Source organism: Antechinus flavipes, chromosome 1, assembly GCF_016432865.1.
Source record: "Antechinus flavipes isolate AdamAnt ecotype Samford, QLD, Australia chromosome 1, AdamAnt_v2, whole genome shotgun sequence".
Classification (NCBI taxonomy): Eukaryota; Metazoa; Chordata; class Mammalia; order Dasyuromorphia; family Dasyuridae; genus Antechinus; species Antechinus flavipes.
In genome coordinates this window covers 663,698,731-663,721,918 of record NC_067398.1, presented here as the reverse complement: position 1 = coordinate 663,721,918, position 23,188 = coordinate 663,698,731, and the positions used below count along the sequence as shown (strand labels likewise).

The 23,188-nt window shown below is 44.4% G+C and overlaps 1 protein-coding gene across 1 annotated transcript; it reads left to right on the top strand.

The window, feature by feature from the left end:
- The first annotated feature begins 824 nt into the window (after window positions 1-824).
- HAPLN4 (hyaluronan and proteoglycan link protein 4) lies at window positions 825-19,724 on the top strand. The gene is made up of 5 exons (XM_051971996.1): window positions 825-1,599; window positions 4,534-4,642; window positions 6,116-6,478; window positions 13,784-14,086; window positions 18,258-19,724. The coding sequence occupies exons 1-5, from the start codon at window positions 1,156-1,158 to the stop codon at window positions 18,617-18,619; spliced, it is 1,581 nt and encodes a 526-aa protein (XP_051827956.1). The 5' UTR covers window positions 825-1,155; the 3' UTR covers window positions 18,620-19,724.
- The last annotated feature ends 3,464 nt before the right edge of the window (window positions 19,725-23,188 follow it).

Genomic DNA, 23,188 nt, shown 5'->3' with positions numbered 1-23,188 from the left:
TTGGGGTCATCTCTGAGAAAGGGAGTAAGGCATGTCCCTGGAAATATAGAGACCTCCCTCAAACATGGACAGCCAAAGTCAAGGATAACTAACGATTATCCCTTCCACATTGACACTTTCCCCATCCTGATTTGGATATAGGTTGGCATAAGAAATTAAATGGGAATTTGGGGGGAGTTTTGCAAAAGCTGCAGACGGCACACAAAGGCCAGCAGATGACATACACAAAAGAAAACTTAGAGACTCCGAAACGAATAAATCATCTGTATAGGACTGTATCATTATCAACATAGTCTATCTTTTAATGCCATTGAGTTCAGATTTCTCTGGTTTGATGGGAGGACAAAAAATTTCAAGAGGATTTTCCAGCTCATGGAGGTGCCCTGCCTCTAACCCCACAATGTGGAAGAGATAATGAGAGACCCTCTCTTTGTTCCTTTCCTGTACCTCAGAGCACCCTTAAATTATTCATTAGAACCTCAAGGCCTTATAGAATGAGTGGGGTTTATTCTGAGGAAATTTGGGGCAAATAGTACAGTGGATAGAGCGTTGGGCCTGGAGTTAGGAAGGCCCAAATAAGTGCAAATCCAGGCGCACACGTATACTAGCTATGGGACCTGGCAAGTCACTTCACTTCTGCCTCAGTTTCCTCAGCTGTAAAATGAAGATAATTCCCAGGGTTGTTGGATCACATTGTGACATGTAGTAGATGCTATGTGAAAATGTTAGCTACTATTGTTATTTGGGATTACAGCTAAAGAGAGGGGCAGCCGACGGGCACAGTATGCTTAGAACACTGAGTCCTTGGGCTCTGGGTATCTGAGCATGTGCCTCCTCAGCACTGATCAGATTACGTGACTTCAGATATTTCCCTTTTCTCTCTCGGTTTTCCCCTCTGTAAAGTGGAGGAGTTGGAAGAAATGATCTCAGAAGTTTCTTTCAGGCCACTAGGGTTCACAGGGTCTGGGAGGACCAATGTCCCACCACCCCTGCTCCGGTGTCGGAGGAAGGGGTCCATCTCCCCTACCCCCATTTCCCTTCCCGGTATCAGCCTAGTCCAGTTGAAGTTTCCAGCGCTGAGGAGGATTCTTCCTCCATCAGAGGGGACACAGGATTTGCCTTTCAGCTTCATCTAACCCAGGCTGATCTCAAAGGATGCCCCGGCCCTCCCTGTGCAGTTCCCCCGCTCCCCTGTCCAGAGGCTTCCTCCTGCCCTGTAACACTGTCCTCCCTTCCGTCCCCGGACTAGGGAGGGTCACTGCTAAGTCTGTCCTTAGCCGTGGACCTGCAGCTCCAGAGAGCCTTATCCCAGCCGCTCTGACACCTCGCTCCTTTTTAAAAATCCCTCCCTGCCCAGACCTCCTCCCGTCATCCACCTATTTCCCCGGTGCAGACTGGTGCCCGTCCAGTCCCAGCTCTTCTTCATTCCACCCCACCTCCCACACCCCTCCCTCTACAAGCACGCCTGTGCCAAGGACTGTGGGGCCCGGCCTCCACCAGACACGTGCCAGCCCGGCTCTGGGACCAGGTAAAGGAGCTGGCAACTTTGTCAGATGGAGGCTTAAAGGTTTCAGCTGCCTCTTGGCTCTTGGAAAGATGGTAAGTCCCCCCCCCCCTTCTCCTTCTCTTCCCCCTCCTTCTTTCTTCCCCCCTCTCTCTCCTCTCTTCTCTCTGTTTCCCCTTCTCTCTCCCTCTCTCCTTCTCCTCTCCTTCTCTCTCTCCCTTTCTCCCTTTCTCTCTCCTCCTTTTCCTTCTCTCTCTGACCTCTTTTTTCTCTGTCTCTATCCCCCCCCCTCCCTCCTCTTACTCTCCTCTGCTTTCTCTGTTCATTTCCTTTAGTCTGTCTTTTCTTGGTTTCTCTCTGTCTTTTCTGACTTCTGTCTCTTCATTTGACACTGTCACTATTTTTATTTCTGCTTCTTTTTGTTTTTATTTGTCTTCCCCTGTCTCTTTCTTTGACTCTCCTGGTCTTTATCTGGCTTTATCTCTTCCTGTACTTGTCTCTATCTCTGTCTTTCTAAATCTCTGTCCTACCTGTCTTGGTGCAGTCTCCCAGCCCCCGACAGAATAACCTTGAAATTGGAAATGCTGCATGCTCCTTGCTGGCTCTCTCTCCCTTTCCCTGCAGAGCCTCTGCACCACTGCAGCTTGAGTGTAGCCTTTAGGCTGTCCTGTCCTGGCAGGCCCGCCACCTGCCCCTGCTGCCCCTGCCCTGTGCTCCTTCTGCCTGCCCCCGCCCCTCCTTCCCTACCACCTGCCCCTGCTGCTGCATGAACGCCCCTGGCCCCTGGCTTCTGCCCCGAAGCTCTTAGGGCGGGGGGTTCTGGGCTGGAAGCAAGTCTGGGGGTCTCTGGGAGAGATATGGAACTGGGCTCCTGCTTGGCCTGTTCCACAGCTCCTGTCTCCCTAGGCTGGCTGCCCAGTGCACTTTGCTTGGTCTGCAAGAACCTCTGTGTGTGTCCCTTTCCCCGCCACCCCCACCCTTTTTTCCAGCTACACTTAAGTAACCTCAGGGCTCCTGGAGCATGGGACCTGGAGCCCGAGACCCTGAAATCTATGTCTGGGACGAATTCTTAAAGGCCTTTGGATCCTCCACTCTCCACACACCTACAGTCAAAGAGGGTCATATTCCCCCACTCCCACAAATAGTATTAGAGAAGGGAGGTTCTTTCTTTTTGAGGAACCTATATCCTGAACTGAGAGAGAGAGAGAGAGAGAGAAGAGAGAGAGAGAGAGAGAGAGAGAGAGAGAGAGAGACAGAGACAGAGACAGAGACAGAGAGAGACAGAGGGGAGACAGAGAGAGAGAGAGAGAGAGAGACAGAGAGAGAGACAGAGACAGACAGACAGAGAGAGACAGAGACAGAGAGACAGAGACAGAGAGAGAGAAAGAGAGAGAGAGAGAGAGAGAGAGATAGTGACAGAAAGACAGAGAGAAGGAGAGATAGAGATAGGAAGAGAGAGAGAGAGGAGAAAGGGGGAGGGGGAAAAGAAAGAGAGGGAGGGAGGAATGGAGAGGTGGAAAGAGTGAGAGTAGCAAAGAGAAGAGACAGAGAGCATTTGAGTGTACAGAGTGTGTGAGAGAGGGGGAGAATATATGTGTAGGGGCTTGTGTGTGTGAGTGTGCATGTGTTTGCTGGCACTCATGGAGGAGAATGGAAGTGTGGGAGACAGTGGGTGCTGGCATCTGTGTGTGAGGCACCCATTTGGATGCAGAAGAATAGCTGAGTCGTTGCAAGGACCCACAGAGACTGAAACACGAGGGGAAGAGATCCCACAGTCTAAGGAGGGCTGCTGCCCTTCCCCCATTTCAGCTATTGCTACTACTGCCAAAAAGAACAAGTAATGTACGTTTAAAGTCTGCACTGAGATCAGGGGCTTGGGTTTGAGCTCCACCTCAGCTCCTGTCTCACTGTGTGATCTTAGGCAACTTATTCCTCTCTTAGAATGTCAGCTTTTCAGTTCAGAATAGGAAGCTCCTCATACGCTGACACTGTGTTCTAAGAGCTCTGATAGTTTGTTTTCAGATCCCTTCCAAGTTTGGAGACAGTGTGTTCTAAGGTTCCCCCTGCCCCATCAGCTCTAATAGTCCATGTTCTCTGGTCCCCCTCATCTGACTTTTGATAGTTATCATGTTTTACAGTGCCATTTCCACTTTTTTAAAATCTCATTGGAGCTTCACACCCAGTAGCAGAGTAGGGAAGAGAGGAATGGGAGCGGGGGAGTCAAAGCCAACTCTGACTCCCAAGTCCATTGTTCTTTTCATTGTAGGGATCTGTCCTTTCCTGGCCATGGCTTTTCTGTGACCACTAATGAGAAGTAAGGATACCAAGTCCTAGTCTGTCACAATTCCCCAATAGGACGCCATTAGCTCAGGCTCCATCTTGGATTATTGCTGGATGACCAGAGAAGGGAAGAAAGAGAAACAGGGACCCAGAAAAGGAGGCCATTGAGGCAGGATGACAACTGTGCATTTCTTGGAGCTGAGAGGATCACCTGGTTCCCCTTATTCCCCTCTCCCTATTTTATAGATGAAGGCATTGAGAAGGAGAAATGACTTACTGAAGATCACACAGCTAGCCGGTGGTAGGACAGTGATGGAAACACAGATCTCCTCACTTTTAGACCAAGGCTTTTCCCATGACCCTGCACATCATCATGCATCACCTCATGATGCCTCCACACATACCCCATCCTCCAACCAACTGGCCTCCTTACTGTATCCTGAATCCTTGGGCTCCTACCCCCTCATTCATGCTTGGGCTCCTCCTTCCCCTTAGAATGCACTTTGCTTCTCTTCCTCCCTCTCCTTGTCTCCCCCATTTCCCAAAATGCCCCTCAAAACCCAAGTCAAAATCTACCCTCTCTAGGAATTCATACAGGAAAAGATAAGAGATATATGATAATGGAAGACTCTTGGCTAATTTGGGAACTGAGGGTAAAGATACAGTGGATGCTGCACAAATCTCTTCCCCTTCCCAAGGGAGTTCAGTCCCTATTTGCTAGTTACATTAGGCACCTTTATTCCCCTTAGGGGCTCTCCTGCCAGGCAGCAGGCTTCAACATCTGGATCCTCCTGGTATTTGCAGCCTCTGCCCTCGGGGGCAGTGACAGGGGCCGGAAGAAGATTGTTCATGTGCTAGGTGAGTTGGGGGCAGGACAGGGTTATCCTCTAGCAGTTCCCTAGAGCAGGAATAATTTACCTTCCCATTTTGAGAAATGAAGAATAATACCAACCTCCACCAATATTCCCCCTTCACAAATTTAATGGGGCTCATCCCATTTCACTGAGCCTTTATTCATTCTGTCCCTGTGAATTCCCTTACTGAGCTCCTATTTTCCTCACTGAACCCTTTCATTCCTCATTAAGCTTTCACCCCCCCACCCCACTGATCCTTAATCCTTTTATTGAGTTCCATTACCCTCAATAGGCCTTCATATCCCCCTGACTGAAACCTCCTTGCCCTTGGTGAGGTAGACATTTCTGCCATGAGCCTCCCATTCTCTCACTTAGCTCTCCATCCCCCTCATTTAGCTCCAAAACCCCTCACTGAACCCTTTCATTCATCATTAAGCTTTCATCCCATAGTGAGGTTTCATTCCCTTCTCACTGATCTTTCATTCTTTTATTGAGTCCCATTTCCCTCATTAAACCTTCATTCCCCTTCCTGAAACCGCTTTGCCCTTGATGAGGTAAACATCTTCCCATTGAACTCCCCTCCCTGAAATGAGCTCCCATCCCCCCAATAAGTTCCCATCCCCCACAGTGAGTTCCCATCCCCGAAATGAGCTCCTCTCCCCCACAGTGAGCTCTCCTCCCCAAAATGAGCTCCCATCCACCAATGAGCTCCCATCCTCCACAGTGAGCTCCCATCCCTCTTTGCTAAGGAATACCTTTATTAAACCCTCATCTCCTTATTTAGTCCTCACCTCCTCCCTTCACTGATCTTTCATTGAGCCCAATTCCCCTCATTAAGCTGTTATCTCCCTCCCTAAACTTTTCTCTACCCTTTTCTCCCTGTCCACATTCAATGAGAACCCACCTTCCCTCAGTGAGCCCTCCATTCTTTTCACTGAGCCCTCAGTATTTCTCTGAACTCCAGTCTCTCTCACTGAGAGCTAATCCCCTGCATCTCCAATATCTTCATCAAGTTCTCATTCCCTTTAATGAGTCCTCATTCCCCTCTGCTACTTCTCTCATCTCACTTCTCTCCACACCCTCCCTCAGGGTCTCATTCCCTCACTTGGTCCCCATATTGTTTCCTGAATCCTTATTTCATTATTTAGGCTCCTATTCTAATGCATGGGCCCCCATCCCTTCATTGAGCCCTCTCTACTGGAAGACATCACCTGGGGAGGAAAGCTAAGGAAGTATAGATTGGGAACAAGCTACAATTAATCTTCAAACCCTTTTTCCCAGTCATCCTCTTACCTCCATTCAGATCTTGACCTAGGAATGAAGAGATTAGCTTGCCTTTGTAGCTGACCCTTGACGCCCCATATTCTTCCCCAAGTGCACAATAACTGAAGAGGAAGGTGAGGTGGGGGAGGCAGGCAGAGGGATTAGAGTGCCTCTGGGGGGTTGCCTCTTCCTCCTGACATTCCCTGCTCTCCAGAGGATGAGTCAGGGGCTGTGGTGGTCCAGACAGCCCCAGGAAAGGTGGTGACGCACCGAGGGGGAACCATCGTCCTGCCCTGTCGCTATCACTACGACATCTCAGCGCACGATGAAGACGAAATCCGCCTCAAGTGGACCAAAGTGACTGACCCGTTGGCTTTTCGTGATGTCTTCGTGGCCATGGGCAAGGAGAGACGGGCCTTTGGCAGTTACCGGGGTCGGACATCCCTGCAGGAGGATGGTCCCGGAGACGCTTCCTTGATTATCCGAAATGTCACACTGCAGGACTATGGCCGTTATGAATGTGAGGTCACCAATGAGCTCGAGGATGATGCTGGCATGGTCAGCTTGGACTTAGAAGGTACCTAGCCCAGGGTCAATGCAGGAGACAAGGGGAAGAAAAGTGGGATGGTCGTAAGGGTATTTTAATAAAAATAAGGAAGTGAGATAGGAGCATTGGACAAGTTGGGAAGTATAACAGACATTTTGATTGAAGAAATAAGAAAATAAGATGCTGTAGAGAGGTGTGTTGATTAGGGGAATCAAGAAATGGGATAGAGTTGTGCCATCAGAAGAAAATAATACCACTGGTTATCAAGGAGTGAAACAACATTTTTTTTTCTTTTAAAATTTTTACGATGAATTAGAAAATCATCAATATGAAATTTCACCAAAGAACAGAAAATGGGAATTGTATGTGAATTGACAAACCTTTACATACAAATTATTCCTTTTAATATACATTAAATGTAATGGTAGTAGCAACCCTACCTTGTCTGTGTCCCCTTCTGCTTGTGGATATTTCAATCCAAGGTATTATAATCGCAATAATTAATCACTAGCACTTATATATCATTGTGAGGTTTGTAAAGCACTTTACAAATACCTCTTCTCAGGTATATTGGAGTTGATATTTTCATTAAGGACTAAAAGTCCTTTGAGGTCTCTTCCAGATCTGAGATTCTGTGATTTCCATGGGAAAACAAGAACATCAGAAGATGGAGGTATCTAGCTGGGAAATCACAGTGGGAACTTCTTTAGAGGGAAAGTCCTTTGTCTCAACACTGCTTCTCCAAAGAAGTGGACTTCCACCAGACCCAGAAGTTCTGGGAGCCATTCCTCACCTCCCCTGGAGGAAGGACCCTGCAGACTACTAGGGCTGAAGGGGTTCTAGACATTGTCTCCTTGGATTCTTTTCCCCTTCTATCTTAAGATGGAGTCAATTCAAATTACATGCTCTCTCTGCTAGAGAAGGAGAGGACAGTGTGAATAATGGCCCTGTCATGTCCAGTCCCTTGAAGGGCCAGACTGAGGCTGGCTCCAGACCTTAGAAAGTTCAAGCCTCAGCATTCTTACCCAGCAGTTTTTCTCAGTTCAGGAAAAAGGGATGGAGAAAGTGCAATGGTTGTCCTGGGATGCCCATCCCAAGTCAGCCTCAGTGACTTTTATCTGTAGCTCAGTTAATCCAGAACTGGTTCCTTCTCCTTAGACCACCTCATTCGAGTCTTGTTTGCTTAGTTTTTACACAAAAGTGATAATACCAATTACTTTGGTTGAAGGTAAGAGAATGATGTCAATTACTTTGATCACTGGCAAAATTCTATAATGTATTTTTTTAAAGGATGGTTTGTGAACATTTAGAAAAGGAAGTAGTGAACACAAGAAATTGGCCTGGCTTTCTTGAGAACAGCTCATGACAGATTAATCAATATCCTTTTTTGATGGGGTGGAAGATCGCTGGAAGATCAGAGAATGCTGTATATACAGTCTACCGAGGTATCAGCAAGGCATTGACAAGGTCTCTGCTATGATGACAGCTTGATGATGGTACCGTTATGTGGGTTCATAAGTGATTAACTGGCTGGACTCAAATGGCTTGTACTTTAAAACAACTTTATTGGTGTGATGTCATTTTGGAAGGAAATCTCCAGTGAGGCATCCCAGGTTTTCTCCCTTTGCTTTTCAACGTTTTTATTAATGACTTAGAGGAAGGCATAAAAGGTATAGCTCCCAAATGTGCAAATGACCAAAGTTAGGAGGGCTATTCAACACCCTCTATCTGTGGGTATATCCCACAGTTTGGGCTTGACCTTATCTTCCTGCTCTATAGCATTTTGCTTGGTGATCTCAGCAGCTACTATGGATTCAATTATCTTTATGCAAATGATTCCCAGATCCAAAAATCCAGATCCAACCTCAATCATGATGTACAGTCTCTCATCACCAACTGCCTCTTGGATATCTTAAAATGTATGTTCTGTAGAGCAAAGCTTCTTAAACTATGTCTGTCAACCCATGTGAAGTTACATAACAATGTGGAGAGTCACAAAATTATGGTTTATCATCAGTAAATGTTTGATGTGTATGCTTATTCTATATAACTGTATACTTGGGATTGCATAAAAATTTCTAAGGCAAAAGGGGTTGAGAGTGGAAACATTTTAAGAAACCCTGGTATAGTATTCCAAATTGAAAATGTCCATAATAGAACTAATCTTTTCCCTCAAACTGTCCTTTCTTCCTAATTCCCCTCCCACATCGAGGGCACCACCTCCTCCCAGTCACATAGATTTTAAAGCCTTGGTGATATCTTCACTTCCTCTCTTGAACTAAGCCACATATCCAGTCAGTTGCCAAATCTTTTTATTTTTATCCCTACAACATTTCTCACATTCATCCCCTTATTTCTATGTACACATTTCAGGCCCTCATTACCTCACACATAGACTATTGTAATAACCATGTCATTAATCTCCATGCCTCCTCAAGCTCTTTCTCTAATCCATTTTACCCACAACTGTCAAAATGATTTCCCTAAAGCCCAGGACTGACCATATTCTCAGTAGACTTTCCTGTTACCTTCCTAATCAAATGTAAACTCTTGTGTTTGACTTTTAAAGCCTTTCTTTATCTGCCCCAAGCTGCATTTGCAACTCTTCTTGCATCAGTGCTTTTTCCACACTCTGGGGTTATTCTTTATACCTCCACACTTCATCATCCATCTCCAACTCAGGTCTTTCTTTGAGCTGGTTCTTCCCCAGACCTGAAATGATTCACCCTTTACTTCATAGGGTATCCTGGTTTCTTCAAAATTTAGCTTGAATGTCACCTTCTACATGAAATCTTTGCTGAATGCCCCAAAAGCCAGTGCCTTCCTCCCAAGATAGTTTGATTTACATTTTGAATGTTCTTAGTACAAATAGTAAACAATGCATTTATATAGTGTCTGTCATGTATTAAACACTTAAAAAATATTTCATTTGCTCTTCACCACTATTAAACCACTGTTATATTAAGGTAACTAGGTGATGCAGTAGATAGAGGGACCTTGACATTTACTAGGAGGAGGTAAGATAGCTGTCTTCAAATATTTAAAGGGCTGTCATGGAGAAAAGAGATTTAATTGGGCAGATATTATAAAGATTTAGTCTTGATTTCAGGAAAAAATACTTTCTAAAAATTGAAGCTTTGCAAAGTAGAATGGGTTGCTTCCTAAGATAGTGGATTCTTGTTCCCTGAATCAGTGAGTGAGTAAATGAATGAGCAAACATTAAATGCTTACTCTATTTTTTCCTCAGTAGTATTTTGTTTTTCTAAACATATATATAGTTTCCAACATTCATTTTTGTAAGACTTTGTGCTCCAAATTTTTCTCCTTTCCTCCCTTCTTCCCAAGACAATAAGCAATCTAATATAGGTTAAATATATGCAATCCTTTTAAACCTATTTCCATATTTGTCATGCAAAAAAAATCAAAAAAGGAAAAAAAAATCCAGGAGATAACAAAAAAGTGAAAATAATATGCTTCAATCCACATAGTTCTCCGTAGTCTCCATAGTTCTCTTTCTGGATGTGACTGGTATTTCTCATCCCAAATCTATTGGAATTGTCTTGTATTACTGCATTGTTGAGAAGAGCCAAGTCCATCTCAGTTGATCATTATATAATCTTATTGCTGTGTACACTGTATTTTTAGTTCTGCTCACTTCACTCAGCATTAGTTAATATCTTTCCAGGCTTTTCTGAAATCATCCTGCTCATCATTTCTTATAGAACAATAATATTCCATTATATTCATATCATAACTTATTCAACCATTCCCCAACTGATGGGTATCTACTTAATTTCTAGCTTCTTGCTATCACAAACAGAGCTGCTGTAAACATTTTTGTACAAATGAATCCTTTTCTCTCTTTTATGATCTCTTTGGAATATAGTCCCAGTAGTGACACTGCTGGATCAAAGGGTATTAAGTGCTTACTCTATGTGAAAAACTGTTGGTGATGCAAATAGAAAACCAAAAATGACAGTTCTTGCTTTCAAAAAGCTCACATTTTAATGAGTTCTCATTGGATAGTTGGATCACCCCTTGTAATACAGACAGATCATACAGGAGATTTATTTCCAAGGATAGGTTGCATTCAACAACTTTTTCAAATCAGTCTCTGTGAAAGCCTGGATTTTTATTATTGATTTCAGGATCCAAGAATCACAGTATCTTAGATTCAAAAGATCTTTGAACAATTCAGTTCAATAAAAATGTGTTCAGCATCTATTTCAGCAGAGCTGGTCACTGCGGGGAGAAAGTAGTTTACTTGCTAGGTCTAGGTGGCAAAAACATAACACCACATAATGGAAGGGAGATACAAAAAATGCTGTAGGGTATGGGTAGTGAAAGAATTCTGAACTAAAAGAATCCAGGAAGTAAGATTTGATTTAGGACAGGATGGCCTGAGTCAATAAGACTCAGGTGACACCTGACAATCCAGGTTAGGCATCTACTTTTGGCTTGAAAAACTCTCAGGACTAAGTTGGCCCTATCCACAGGGCAAAAGTGGGTTCCAAGAATGGTTTATAATAATGGTTCTCAAACTTTTTGGTCTTAGAATTCCTTTACACTCTTAAAAATCATTGAGGATGCCCAAAGAACTTTTGTTGAAGTAAGTTATATTATTTACCTTTTTTAGAAATTAAAAGGACTTATTATGAAAGTAATTTTGAGCTTAAAGACCATCTGGACAGGTCTAGGAGATCATTAGGGTTCCCAGACTGCATTCTGAGAACACCTGGTGTTTTAAGAATAATAATTCACAATCCACTTGTACCTTAATGTTTATAAAGCAATTTCCTCAAAACAATGCTCCGAGTATTCTTTACCCTGTTTCATAGATGAGAAAATTGGGTTAAGTGGTTTTCTTAGTATCACACAACTTGATATGTTATGGAGCTCGAATTCTTGCTCAGATTTTCTGATTGTGAGGCATGGATACAGTGGAATTTGAAATAGAAAGACCTGGATTCAAATGCTACCTCAGACTCTTTTGTAACTGTGATCCTGGGCAAGTCACTTAACTTCTACAAATAGGGATAATAATAGCAACTATCTCTCAGGGATGATCTCATAGGTTTGTAAGAAACAAATGCATTAATATTATATAAAGCACTTTATTTTACCTTAAAATATTATATATGTGATAGTTACAATAATTAATATTATTTCCTTCGACTCATTCATCTAAGGGTTAAGCGATTTGTCCAGAGTCACACAACTAGAAAGTGTTAAGTGTGTGAAGATATATTTGAACTCACATCCTCTCACTACAGGGCTGGTGCTCTATTCATTACACCATTTAGTTGACCCATTTGTAATTTTTAATAGCATTAAGAAAGGATGGGTTAAGAAGAGGTGTCCATTAACTTCATATATAGCTTCATATACTCTCCTTTCCGTTTCTTCCTCATCTGAATTCCCTCCTCCCCATCAGAATCACTAATTGGTGAGGTTGTGTTCCCTTGAGAATCATGAGCACATGTAAGAATGTATGTTTCTTTAGGGAAAGGGCCCTGGAACCTCCTCTGGCTCTCCCTTTGAAACTTGAATATGGATCAGAATATAGATGAGGAAATCAGTTTCTTGAATAAGCCTAGGAGTTAATGTTGGGGCATAGGACTGTTTTTCTTTTAATCAATAAACAATTATATGCTTAGTCCTGGCTTGCTAATCATTCTCCATGTAATGTAGGGTAAGATCATGGAACTCAGGTACTCAAGTATACAAAGACAAAAACAAAGCAGTCTCTTCCCTCAGAGAACTTACATTTTCCTAGGGGAATACAAGATATATGCAAACAAGATAAGATAATTTGAAGAGAGAATGAGGATATCTTGGAGGATCACAGAAGGCTCCCAGAGGAAGGTGGCAGCTCAGCTGAGTCTTTTTTCCAAATTCATGTAGAGATAGTTTTAACATTCATTTTTGTAAGACTGTGTTCCAAATTGTTTCTCCTTTTTCTCTTACTCTTCCCCTCCCCAAGAGAGCAAGAAATCTGATGATAAAGGTTATATATGTTCAGCTGAATCTTTAAGGCAGATAAGGATCCTGGGAAGCAAAGATGAGAATAGAGTGCATTCCAGGAATAGGGGATGATTAGTACAGATGCAGGGAAGGGTGAAGTGACGTGTCCAGTTTGAAAATTATCTTAAGTAGTCCATATAATTAGAATGTAGAGTGTGATCTAGAATAATGTGAAATAATATTGAAGAGGCAGAAAAGACAGATATGAAGGAGGGAAAGATGAGTTCCTTTTTGGACATATTGAGTTTGTGATGCTGATGAGAAATCCATGTGGAGATGTTCAGCATGCAGTAGGTGATACAGGTTTTAATTTCATTTGGGATGGGGTGAGATTAGGACTACTACAAGAATTTGAGTCATTTGAATGGGGATCAGGTTGGTCAGGTAAGTGACTTGAGAAATACCAACATTTAGGCAGCAGTACCTTCATCTGTAAAATGAGTATGTTGGAGGGACTAAGTCATCTTGAAGAGTCATCTCTGATGAGACAAATTTTTATGATACCATTTATAGAATGATTGCTCCAAGCTTGAGAAAAGAGAAAAATGAATGAAATGGTGCTTCTGTTCAGGTGGCTTAATCTGGTGGGAGGATAAAATGAGTATACAGGTAACTTCCCATACAAGAGAGGGTGGGGTAAATTAAGCCTTTAGAAAGAGGTGATCTAGGAAATGGGGAAGGGAAAGAAGTTCAGAGGAAGGAAAAACCATTTCTGTTTTGGTGACTCAATTAGTAAGATCAGTAGAATATCAAAGAGCTGAAATAGTCCCTTGAAACAATTGTGGCGCTAGAAGGGACATCAGAAGATAGGACACAACATTGGAGTTAGCAGCACAGTAGAAATAGTCAACTTCAATTCATTTTAAAGATGGGAAACGAACTCAGGAAGAGAAAATAATCAATAATCAATCAAAAATAAGATTTACACAGCAAATTTAGATGAAAGGGAGCATTCCAGACACGGGGAACTGTAAAGAGCTGGGTTTTCCAATTTGGTTAGCCAAGGATGATGGGTGGAAGGCATCAGGGGAAGATAAGACAGTCAAGACAGGTTGGAGTTTGATAATGGGGTGCCTCAGCTCTCAGGCTGAGGACTGTGACCATCTCCTGTGGACAAGGAACGTCTTGGCTGGAGCCTGAGCCATCAGGGATAGATGGGAGTTAAGCTTGGGGGTTGGGAATGGGGTAGGATGTTGCATTGTACGGGTTTTGGGGACTCTGTGGGAGGGTTGGTGGGTGGGACAAAGGTTCGGGTGGAGATGTCTCCGCTCCTGGGCTTAAGCCGGGGTTTTCCCCTCCCTCCCAAATCAGGTGTGATATTTCCTTACCATCCCCGCCTGGGCCGCTACACGCTGACCTTTCCCGAGGCCCAGCGGGCTTGTGCGGAGCAGGACGGCATCCTGGCGTCCTACGAACAGCTGCACGCGGCGTGGCGCGAGGGCCTGGACTGGTGCAACGCGGGCTGGCTGCAGGACGGCTCCGTGCAGTACCCCGTGGGCCAGCCGCGGGAAGAGTGCGGCCGCCGGGAGTCTCCCGTGGGCGTGCGCAACTACGGCTACCGCCACAAGGAGGACGAGCGTTATGATGCCTTCTGTTTCACGTCCAATCTACAGGGTGAGCGCGTGCCCAACCCGGGCTGCTGCCCCTCCCCAGCCTCCCCCTCAGCTTTGCTCTGCCCCATCTTCATTCGCCTCGGTTCATCGCAATCACCAGCCTTGCCCACCTCAACCCCATCTCCACCCAGTCAGCCCCTTGCCCTCTTCCAGATCCCCTCAAGCCTCCGAGTGGTCTTAGTCTCTTAGTTTTGCTCGTGGCACCCTCACTGCACCCTGTGCCTATTCTCCTGGCAGACCCTCCACCTTCAATACTGCCCCAATCATCCCCTTCCCGATTTCAAGTCCCGACATCCTTTGCCGCTTTAATCCTCTACATCCTTTCCCAAGCCCCCTGGCTCCAAACTCAAGCTTTTGATCTAATTCCAGTTGGTCTTCTAGTCAGCCCTTTGCCCTGCAGTTCTGGTCGCCCTCTCCTCACCCCAATTTTAAAAGACCCCCTTTTTCCTCCTCTACTTCCCTGTCCTTCACAGGACTTAGAGACTGTTACTGCACTAGTCACATCCTCAACAGGGCCTTTCTCCCTGCAAATAAGACACCTTTTAGCTCATATGTCTAAGAGGTGCCCATTGATGTTTCTCCTTTGCTAGTCCATTGGAGGCTTCATTTTTGCAGCAGGTGATAATGGGACCTCATTATTTTCAGTCCCCCAGAATTGAGATATGTCTCTGAGCATTCCTCTGCATGGCTATTAGAGGTACTTAGAGGGAGACTCTCTTAAGTAATTAGAGTCACTTCTAAAACTAGATATGTCTTGAGCAAATGAAGGACACCTAAAAAGAGCCAGTCATGGCCTTGATTTTGGTAATTTCTTGAAAAGATGTTGTCCGGGTTTGTTGTCATGGCTTTCAGATAGTCCAAAAAATTTTATATTATCTCTCCTGGATCTATTTTCCAGGTTGGTTGTTTTTTCAATGAAACATTTTAAATTTTCTATTTTTTTGTTTTTTTAAAAAATTTTGTTTGATTCTTCATGTCTCATCACGTCATTTGCTTTTAATTGTCCAATTCTAATTTTTAATTTTTTTTGCTTTTTTAAAATTTCCTTTTCCATTTGGCCAATTGCACTTTTAAAGGACTTATTTTGTTCAGTGGGGTTTTCCATTTTGACAATTCTATTTTTAAAGGAGTTTTCTTCAGTATATATATATTCACACACACACATACATACATATTTCCATTTCATCAATTCTATTTTTAAGGAGTTGTTTGCCTCAGCATATAATTTTTTCCATTTTGCCAAATTTATTGTTCAAGGAGTTTTCTTTGAGGCTTCAATGTAGACATTTTTGCTATTGTCTTTTTCTGGGTTTGTGTTCTGAACTTCTCTGTTGCCAAAGTAGCTTTCTATGGTCAAGGCTCTTTTTGCTTTTTTGCTCATTTTAAAAAGTTGAGCTCTGTTCCTAAAGCACAGGGGAGATTGTCCCAAGCTGCTTCTTTGGGGGGAACAGGGCCTTCTCACTGACTTTTCTTCCTGAGGTCAATGGTGCTGCTGGTTTTTCCACTGCTAGGTTTGTTCTTGCCTAGTCTCTCCTGTTATGCTAGGGTTTGTGGGTTCACAATTTGCCTTTTGCACTTGGAGATTTTACAGTTGACTTGCTGAGTCACTGGTTCTCTGAATCAGGACAGAGTGACCAACGCTGCTGTGCTTCTACTAAGAGCCTCCCACTAGATTCCCATACCATATGTGTGCTGGATCACGTTCCCTTCTGCCCATAATCCTTAAGTCCTTTCAAGATATCTTAAGCTGGAAAATTGTTCCACTGCTAATGTTTGTGGGTTTATTCCAAAATCTATTCAGAGACTTGATCCAGTGTTGATTCTGAGGGAAACTGGAGAACTCAGACAATATCCTGGCTTCTGTACACCTCTTGACTTTGTTGGGCCTTGCTTTTGGAAACAGTGAAATGTTCTCTTTGCAACTTTGTGTGATTTGTGTTACTGCTGATGTGTGTGTGTAAGAGAGAGATGGGGGGAAGAGGCACAGAAAGAAACAGAGATAGAGAGAGGGAGGAAGAGAGAGAGTGAGAGAGAGAGAAAGAGAGCGAGAGCAAGAGAAGAAGAAGAAGGAAGAGGAGGAGGAGGAGGAGGAGGAAGAAGAAGGGGAGGAGGAGGAGGAGGAGGAAGAGGAGGAGGAGAGAGGAGAGAGGGAGGGAGAGAGGGAGAGAGGGAGGAAGAGAAAGATTGATTTTTATATTGTGTATGCAAGGATGCCAACTGGCTGTATTATTGTGTGGATCTTTATGCTACTTCTTGGGATGGTTTGATACTGCAGAACTTCAAATTCTTCCTTCCCCAAATTCAATACCATCTTCTTGAGAACCTGTCCCTCCCTACTTTCCTGGTCAGTAATGCCACTATTCACAATCCTTTCCCACCATTACAACCCATCACACCAGATTTCTAGACTCTAAGCTTCAGATTCATTTTGGACTTGACCTTCTGCAGAATCACAGAAACTTAGACTTGGACATCAAATTCAACATGTATTTTAGCAAGAACTCTTTTTCTCCAACATACTAGACATGTGGGCATCAGTGTTCTCTGGGGAGATCCACAGGGATGATTTATTCACCATCTTCTGGGGCGGCTGAGCCCACTTTTGATCTCACAGTTCATCAGTTTATCTTTTATTGCACTGGGAACTATCCTTTGTAACTCTTTAACTTTTGCTTGTAGTATCAGCCGTTGAGGAGAATGAAGCTAATTGTGCTTGTATAAGATAACCCTTTATATACTTGAAGAAAGCTGCTACCTTCCCTTAAGTCTTCTCTTATCCAAGCTAAACTGTCTACTTCCTTATGGTATAGCATCATCTCTAAACCTTTCATCTTCTGGCCACTCTTTTCTGGGCAGACTTTTGAAGAAGATGGATTTAATGTCTGCTAGGTGACCCAGTGGATAGGGTACTAGGCCTGGAGTCAGGAAGACTTGTCTTGAGTTCGAATCCAACACCAGACACTTACTGTGTGATCCTGGGCAAGTCACTTTGTCCTGTTTTCTCATCTGTAAAATCTGGAGAAGGAAATGGCACCAATATTTTTGCCGAGAAAACCTGAAATGGGCTCACGAAGAGTCAGACAGGATTGAACACCAGTAACACCTGCATTGGTGGTACCTTCTAGCTCTAAATCTATGCTCCTATAATTTATAGCTGGAAGGAAACAGTTATCATCTAGTCCAATCCTTTCATTTTACAGATAAAGTGAGAGCAAGGAAAATGACGCATTTTGTCCAAAAGCCATACAGCTGGTGTCAGAGCTGGAATTTAGACCAATGGAATATCTGACTCCAAATAGAGCTATCTTTAAATCCCCCCATGCTCATATATCCATCAGTGACTCAGTCCCATGGGACAAAGTCCACACAGCCTGTCATTGGAGAACTCCTATGAATGCTGTCTCCATCTTTTCTTCAAGGACCATCTGAGATCTTCTCCTCCAAGAAGCCTTGGCTATTCATCTTTTCTTCTCTTCGTCCCTTGAGCCCCCTCAGCATTATTTTTCTCTGGTCATGGTGTAGATTTTGTTGTAGCTCTGTAAGTTTGATCCCTCTAGACTGTGACCTTTGGGAAGTGTGAGTCTGGGTCATAAGTTTTCCCAACATTATAAGAAGAGCTCAAAAGCTGAGTATTAAACAAATTTCAGTGACAGTCAAATGCATGAATGAATGTTGATGCATTAGTGTGCATGAGGCTGTGCTTTTTAGCCCGGGGTGATGTAATGTCCAGATGTGGCCCCGTGAGAGTGACATACAGTATGTGGCTGTACTTGTGCTTTGTCTCAGTGGATCTGAGCTCTTTGTATATTGTGTTATTGGGAGAGGTGTTGTGTGTGTATGTATTCCTGATTATGAGGCAGGGGATGATCCTTTACACAGGGAAGCTTGAGGAGCAATGGAGCTTTTGGGGTTGCAGGGGGCGGGGAAGGAGGGTGTTAAGGAAGGAGAGAAGTCAAGAAAATCTACCCTGAAGATATGCATTGTTTTTTTTGGGGGGGGAAGGGGAGAAGGGGAAGGTGAGGTGATTAGGCAGAGAATCTCATGTGTTCCAAGGTGGCCGGGTTCCCTATAGTGCCTCGGGACTCGGGAAGGGTAGGGGCCGGCCTGGGGAAGGCCAATGTGAACCAGGCTGTCCTCTGAGCCCAGGCCCGCCGGCTGTGTCGTGTCTGCAGGTCAGGTTTTCTTCCTGAAGCCCTACCGCAAGGTGAGCTTTCCGGAGGCGGTGCGGGCGTGTGCGGGCAGCGGAGCCGCGGTGGCCAAGGTAGGCCAGCTGTACGCCGCATGGAAGCTGCAGTTGCTGGACCGCTGCGAGGCCGGCTGGCTGGGCGACGGCAGTGTGCGCTATCCCATCGTCAACCCCCGGGCTCGCTGTGGAGGTCAGAGGCCGGGCGTGAGAAACCTCGGTTTCCCGGACAAGAAGCACCGCCTCTTCGGAGTCTACTGCTACCGCGCTCCCGGCTCCCCGGACCCAGGAGCAGCTCGCTGGGGCTGGGGCTGGAGGGACCCAAGCGCCTGGCGGCCCCTGCATGTCTAGCTGGGGGCCGGTCCAGGGAGGGGCTCCCCCAGTGGTCACCGAGGGGTTTGGCATTTGCCACAATCCCGGGGAGGGACTTCTAAGTGTCGCTATGGGGACCAGCACCCTTTTCTTCCCCTTGTGGGAAGGGGTTTTGTAAGATGTTGCCATGGGGACCGGCATCCGATCGTTCCTCCACCCCGGCCAGTGGGATTTCTGGGTGTCACCATGGAGACCAACATCCACTTCAATCTCCCCAACGAGGGCATTTTTTTAAAGGTGTTGCCAAGGGGACCAGCATCTGCTCCGCCCCCAGGGAAGGAGCTTCAGCCTCCACCCCTCCTCCCCTGGGGTGTTGGTGGTGATGTCTCAAGACTTCAACCAGAAGACCAATCTGCCCCGACCCTTTGTGGAAGGATCCTAGACATCCCTGAGAATCCTGTTCCCTTCTCTGGGAAAAGAAGGGGTTCTCTACAGTCGCTATGGTGATGAGGGCTGAGGGTCCTTAGAACTGTTGCTATGGTGACTGACCTTTGCCCCACCCCCTGAAGGAAAACTTCTGCTGTAGCCATAGTGACTGGCTTCTCCCTCCACCTTTTGCCACAGTGACTGACCTTTTCCTTGCCGCCCTGTCACCCCTGTGGGGACTGATACCCCAGCCTCCAGGTGGCATCCACTTTGCCCGACTCCGCAGGCGGCCTCGGGACGTTGACAATCGGGAAGCAGAACGCCTGGGTCCGCAGGACCTAAGAGCTGCTTCCTTCTCCCTTTCTCCTTTCCCCCTGAACTTCCTACAGGGACAGGCCACAGAAGCACTGGATTTGGAGCTAAGGACCCCGCTCTGCCAGTTACTACCTGTGATTTTGGGCAAGTCACTAACTGCTCTGGGTAACCTCTCAGTTTCTTCATCCATAAAATGAGGGGTTCGGACTAGATGACCTCTAAGGTCCCTTCCAGTTCCAAATGTTTGATCCTATCTGGGAAGCAAGAGGATTGCATGCACCAGTCCCTTGTCCTCACCGCCCAGGGGTCAGCCTGGGGAGGAGAAGTTCTTCCCCATCCAGGACCTAAGCTCATCCTGCTTGCCTCCTTCTCTTGCCCCAAATAAAAGTGCAGGTCCAACCCATCTCAGCCTGTGCCTGCTTTATCTGCATGCCTCCATCAGGGTCTCATATCTAGGTCTAACTCCCCTCTCACAACCATAAAGAGAATTGGAGACTCCTTAGGGCTTCAGCTCTCCTGGGGCATCTTCAGGCTGAGTCACTGGATACTTCTCCTGTTTTCAGCTCCTCAAGGCCAGCCTCTTTTATAAGTTTGACATCAAATTAGAAGATTGTATGCAGAAAGGGGGCACTAAATATTTTGGGGGGGTCCAACTTCAGTCCCCAAATTAGAGGCTATGGAAATGCCCTCCTCACATTAATAAATATTAAATGATGGAATTCCCATCTTGTGGTAGTGGACAAAACCACTGTGGGAATGGGAAGAGCCTTCTCTTTGTGGTTACTGTCTGTGTGTTTGTGGTGGCTCTATGGAGCTGCTCTTTTCCATGCAGAGAATGGGATTTATTATTGGAGCAAGTTCTCTAGTCCGGTTGATCTTTCAAAACAAGCCAAGGAAGAACTTCTCATTATCTAATGTCCAAGGAGGGGGTAAAGCAGGAGTTTCTCCCTAGAAGTATCCCTTTTCTGATGCTCCCAGTTCTTAGTGTTCTATTCTCAATTTTCATGCATATTATTATCTGTGCATATATAACCCTCTAGTAGAATGTAAGCTTCTTGAGGGCAGGGACCATTTTTTATTTTATCCTTGTCTCCTTAGTGCCTAACACAGTGCCTTGCACACAATAAGCTCCTAATAAATGCTTCTTGTATTGCATTGGATTTGAGATGATGAGGATTGTTTTAGATGAGCCCAGGGAAGTATTATTTGACCTTGAATATCTACTGGAATCTGATGTGGGTGAGTAGGTCTTTGTAACTGACTGTGGATGCTGCTAACAGCTGGGCTTCTCTTTTTGGCTCCAAGACAGCCAGCTTGCACTAATGACTTCCTTTCCTCCCTCCCCATGCTCCAAACACAGCAGATTTTTAATTCAGAGTTGACTTTCGACTGCCCTTGGTCAGCATGTGTGCAGAGGGCAAGCAGCACAGCAGCTGTGATCTTTATCTCAATCAGTAAGGCAAAGCCCATGTCCTGGTGGCAGTCAGGTGGCCTGGTTTTGAGCTCCAGCTCCTGCTCTGACTCCATATGTGATCTTAGGAAAAGTCACTTCTCTCTGGGCCCCAGTTTCTTCCTCTAAAAAATGAGACTAATAATACCTGGTGGGCTTCCCTCCTAGAGATGTGAGAAAAGTACTTTGTGCCCATATTGCATTCAATTCAATTCATGGGAGGGAGTTATCATTATTAAGTGTCATTTCCAGCTTTATTTCACACTATTCCCCATGGTGCAGTCTACATTTCAGCCAAATTAAACTAGTTGCTGTTCCCTGGACTTCCCATGCCATTGCTCACCTGTATGCATTCCTACAAGCCGTCACCAATGCTTAGAGTGCATTTCCTATTAAATTCTGCCTCCTGATTCCTTTTCCTTTATGTTCTAGCTTAGCTGTCTCCACTGGGAGGTCATCCCTCATTTTTCCAGTCCATGTTCTCTCAGCCTCTTTCTGTCTCTGACTCTGGGTCTCTCTTTCCCTCTTTTACTCTCATCTACCCCCTTCTTTTTCTCTCCCCCCACCACTGTCTCTGTGTCTCTTTTTCTGTCTCTCTGTGTTTCTGTCTGTCTCCTCTTTCCCCCCTTTTATTTTTCCTTCCCTCCTCTCTATCTCTCTTTATCTTCCTCCTTTCCTTCACCCCTCCCTCTTTGTCTCTGTGTGTCTCTATTTTTTTGTCTATCTCTAATCTTGTATTTACTTATCTGGGTACATGTCTTATCCTTCCAGGAAAATATAAGCTTCTTGAGGGCTGGAATTGTTTTATTTGTGTCTTCATATTACCAACATAAGTAGGCAGTTAACAAAAGTTTGTTGAATTGGGAATTGTGGACAAAGATAAATAAGATTACTGTATTGATCTGAATACAGGGTTTCCTTGATAAAAGAACCCACCTTTACAGTGAAATCCCTTTGAATCAATGCAATTTTGAGTGCAATTTACTAAAAAAATAAATTAGTCAAGTATTTGAAGGAATCAAAAATAAATTCACAGAATTCACTCTTAAGAGCTAGAAGGGACTTTAGAAGAGACCAAATCTAATTTGGACCTAAGAATCACTTTCCTAATGTGCCCAGTCTAGTCTCTGCTTGAAGAACCTAAATAAGCAATAACTTACTATTTTTGGAGGTAGTACCTTCCATTGTTTGGATCTAATTGTTAGAAATCCTTTTTTCTTACTTTGAACATAAATGGCAACATTGTAGTAGATCTATCACTAGAAAAGAAGATCTGGATCTAAGGTCCACATCAGACCTTACACTAACTGGTGATGAGAAAATCATTTCATTCCTCAGAGCCTTGCTGTTTTCATTTGTCAAACGAAGATAAAGAATACTTAATAATAACATGTAATAATCCTTCATGGGATTGATGTGAGGGAAATTATAGGAGACTCTAAAGCTACATATAAAAGTGAGTTGTTGTAGGGCCAGCTAGGTGGTGCAGTGGATAAAGCACCAGCCCTGAAGTCAGGAGGACCTGAGTTCAAATGTGGTCTCAGATGCTTAATACTTCCTAGCTGTGTGACCCAAGTCACTTAACCCCTAATTGCCTCAGCAACAACAAAAAAAAGTGCGTTGTTGTTCCTAGCAACAGCAGCAACAATAATAACCTGTCTTTCTCCAACTTTCACCCATTTCTGGGTCTGCTCTCTGGAGCCAAGCATAACAAGTCTGGCTTTTTCACCTGAAAGCCTTTCACACATTTGAAGCCTTCCCTTGGAGTCTGTTTCATACTAAACACAGATATTAATAGCAATTATTTCTATAGCTCTTTAAGGTTTCTGAAGAGTTTTACATGTGTTATCTTATTTGCTTCTCGCAAAAACCCTAGGAGATAGGTGCTATTTTTATCCCATTACAGATGAGGAAACTGAGGCTGATAGAGGTTGTAACTTGCCCAGGGTCATTCAGCAAGTAACTCCAGGCCCAGTGTACCATTTGATGAGCCACCTCTTCATCTGGCATATTCTCCAGTCCTCCTATTCTAGCCACCTTTTTCTGGACATGATCCACTTTATCTACATCTTTTCTAAGTGTGAGGTCCAGAACTGAACACTTTAGCTAAGGCAGAGAAGAGAACATTATGACTTTCCCAATTCTAAACACTCTATTTATGAAAGATGAAAATTATATCTACTTTTTGGCACCATAGGACATTGTTGACCCATATTGACCTTGTGGTTCACTGACATTTTTTCATAGAAGTTGCTGTTAAACTTTGTCACAATAATCCTAACAGAACTGTTATTCTCTGATATTCATCCTAAATAACTTGTTTCTATTTCTGTCTTCTATACGTGTAGGATCTCTCTTTCCCGTTAGCCTTTTTTCCTCCACAAAGTAGGCATGGCAGAGCTTTGGATGCAGATGGT

Bases quoted from the DNA above. Each gene is read 5' to 3' on its own strand.
- HAPLN4 (XM_051971996.1), top strand. From the start codon at position 1,156: ATGCCCCGGCCCTCCCTGTGCAGTTCCCCCGCTCCCCTGTCCAGAGGC. The intron at 4,643-6,115 runs GTGAGTTGGGGG...CCTGCTCTCCAG, and splicing joins GAAGATTGTTCATGTGCTAG to AGGATGAGTCAGGGGCTGTG. The intron at 6,479-13,783 runs GTACCTAGCCCA...CTCCCAAATCAG, and splicing joins GGTCAGCTTGGACTTAGAAG to GTGTGATATTTCCTTACCAT.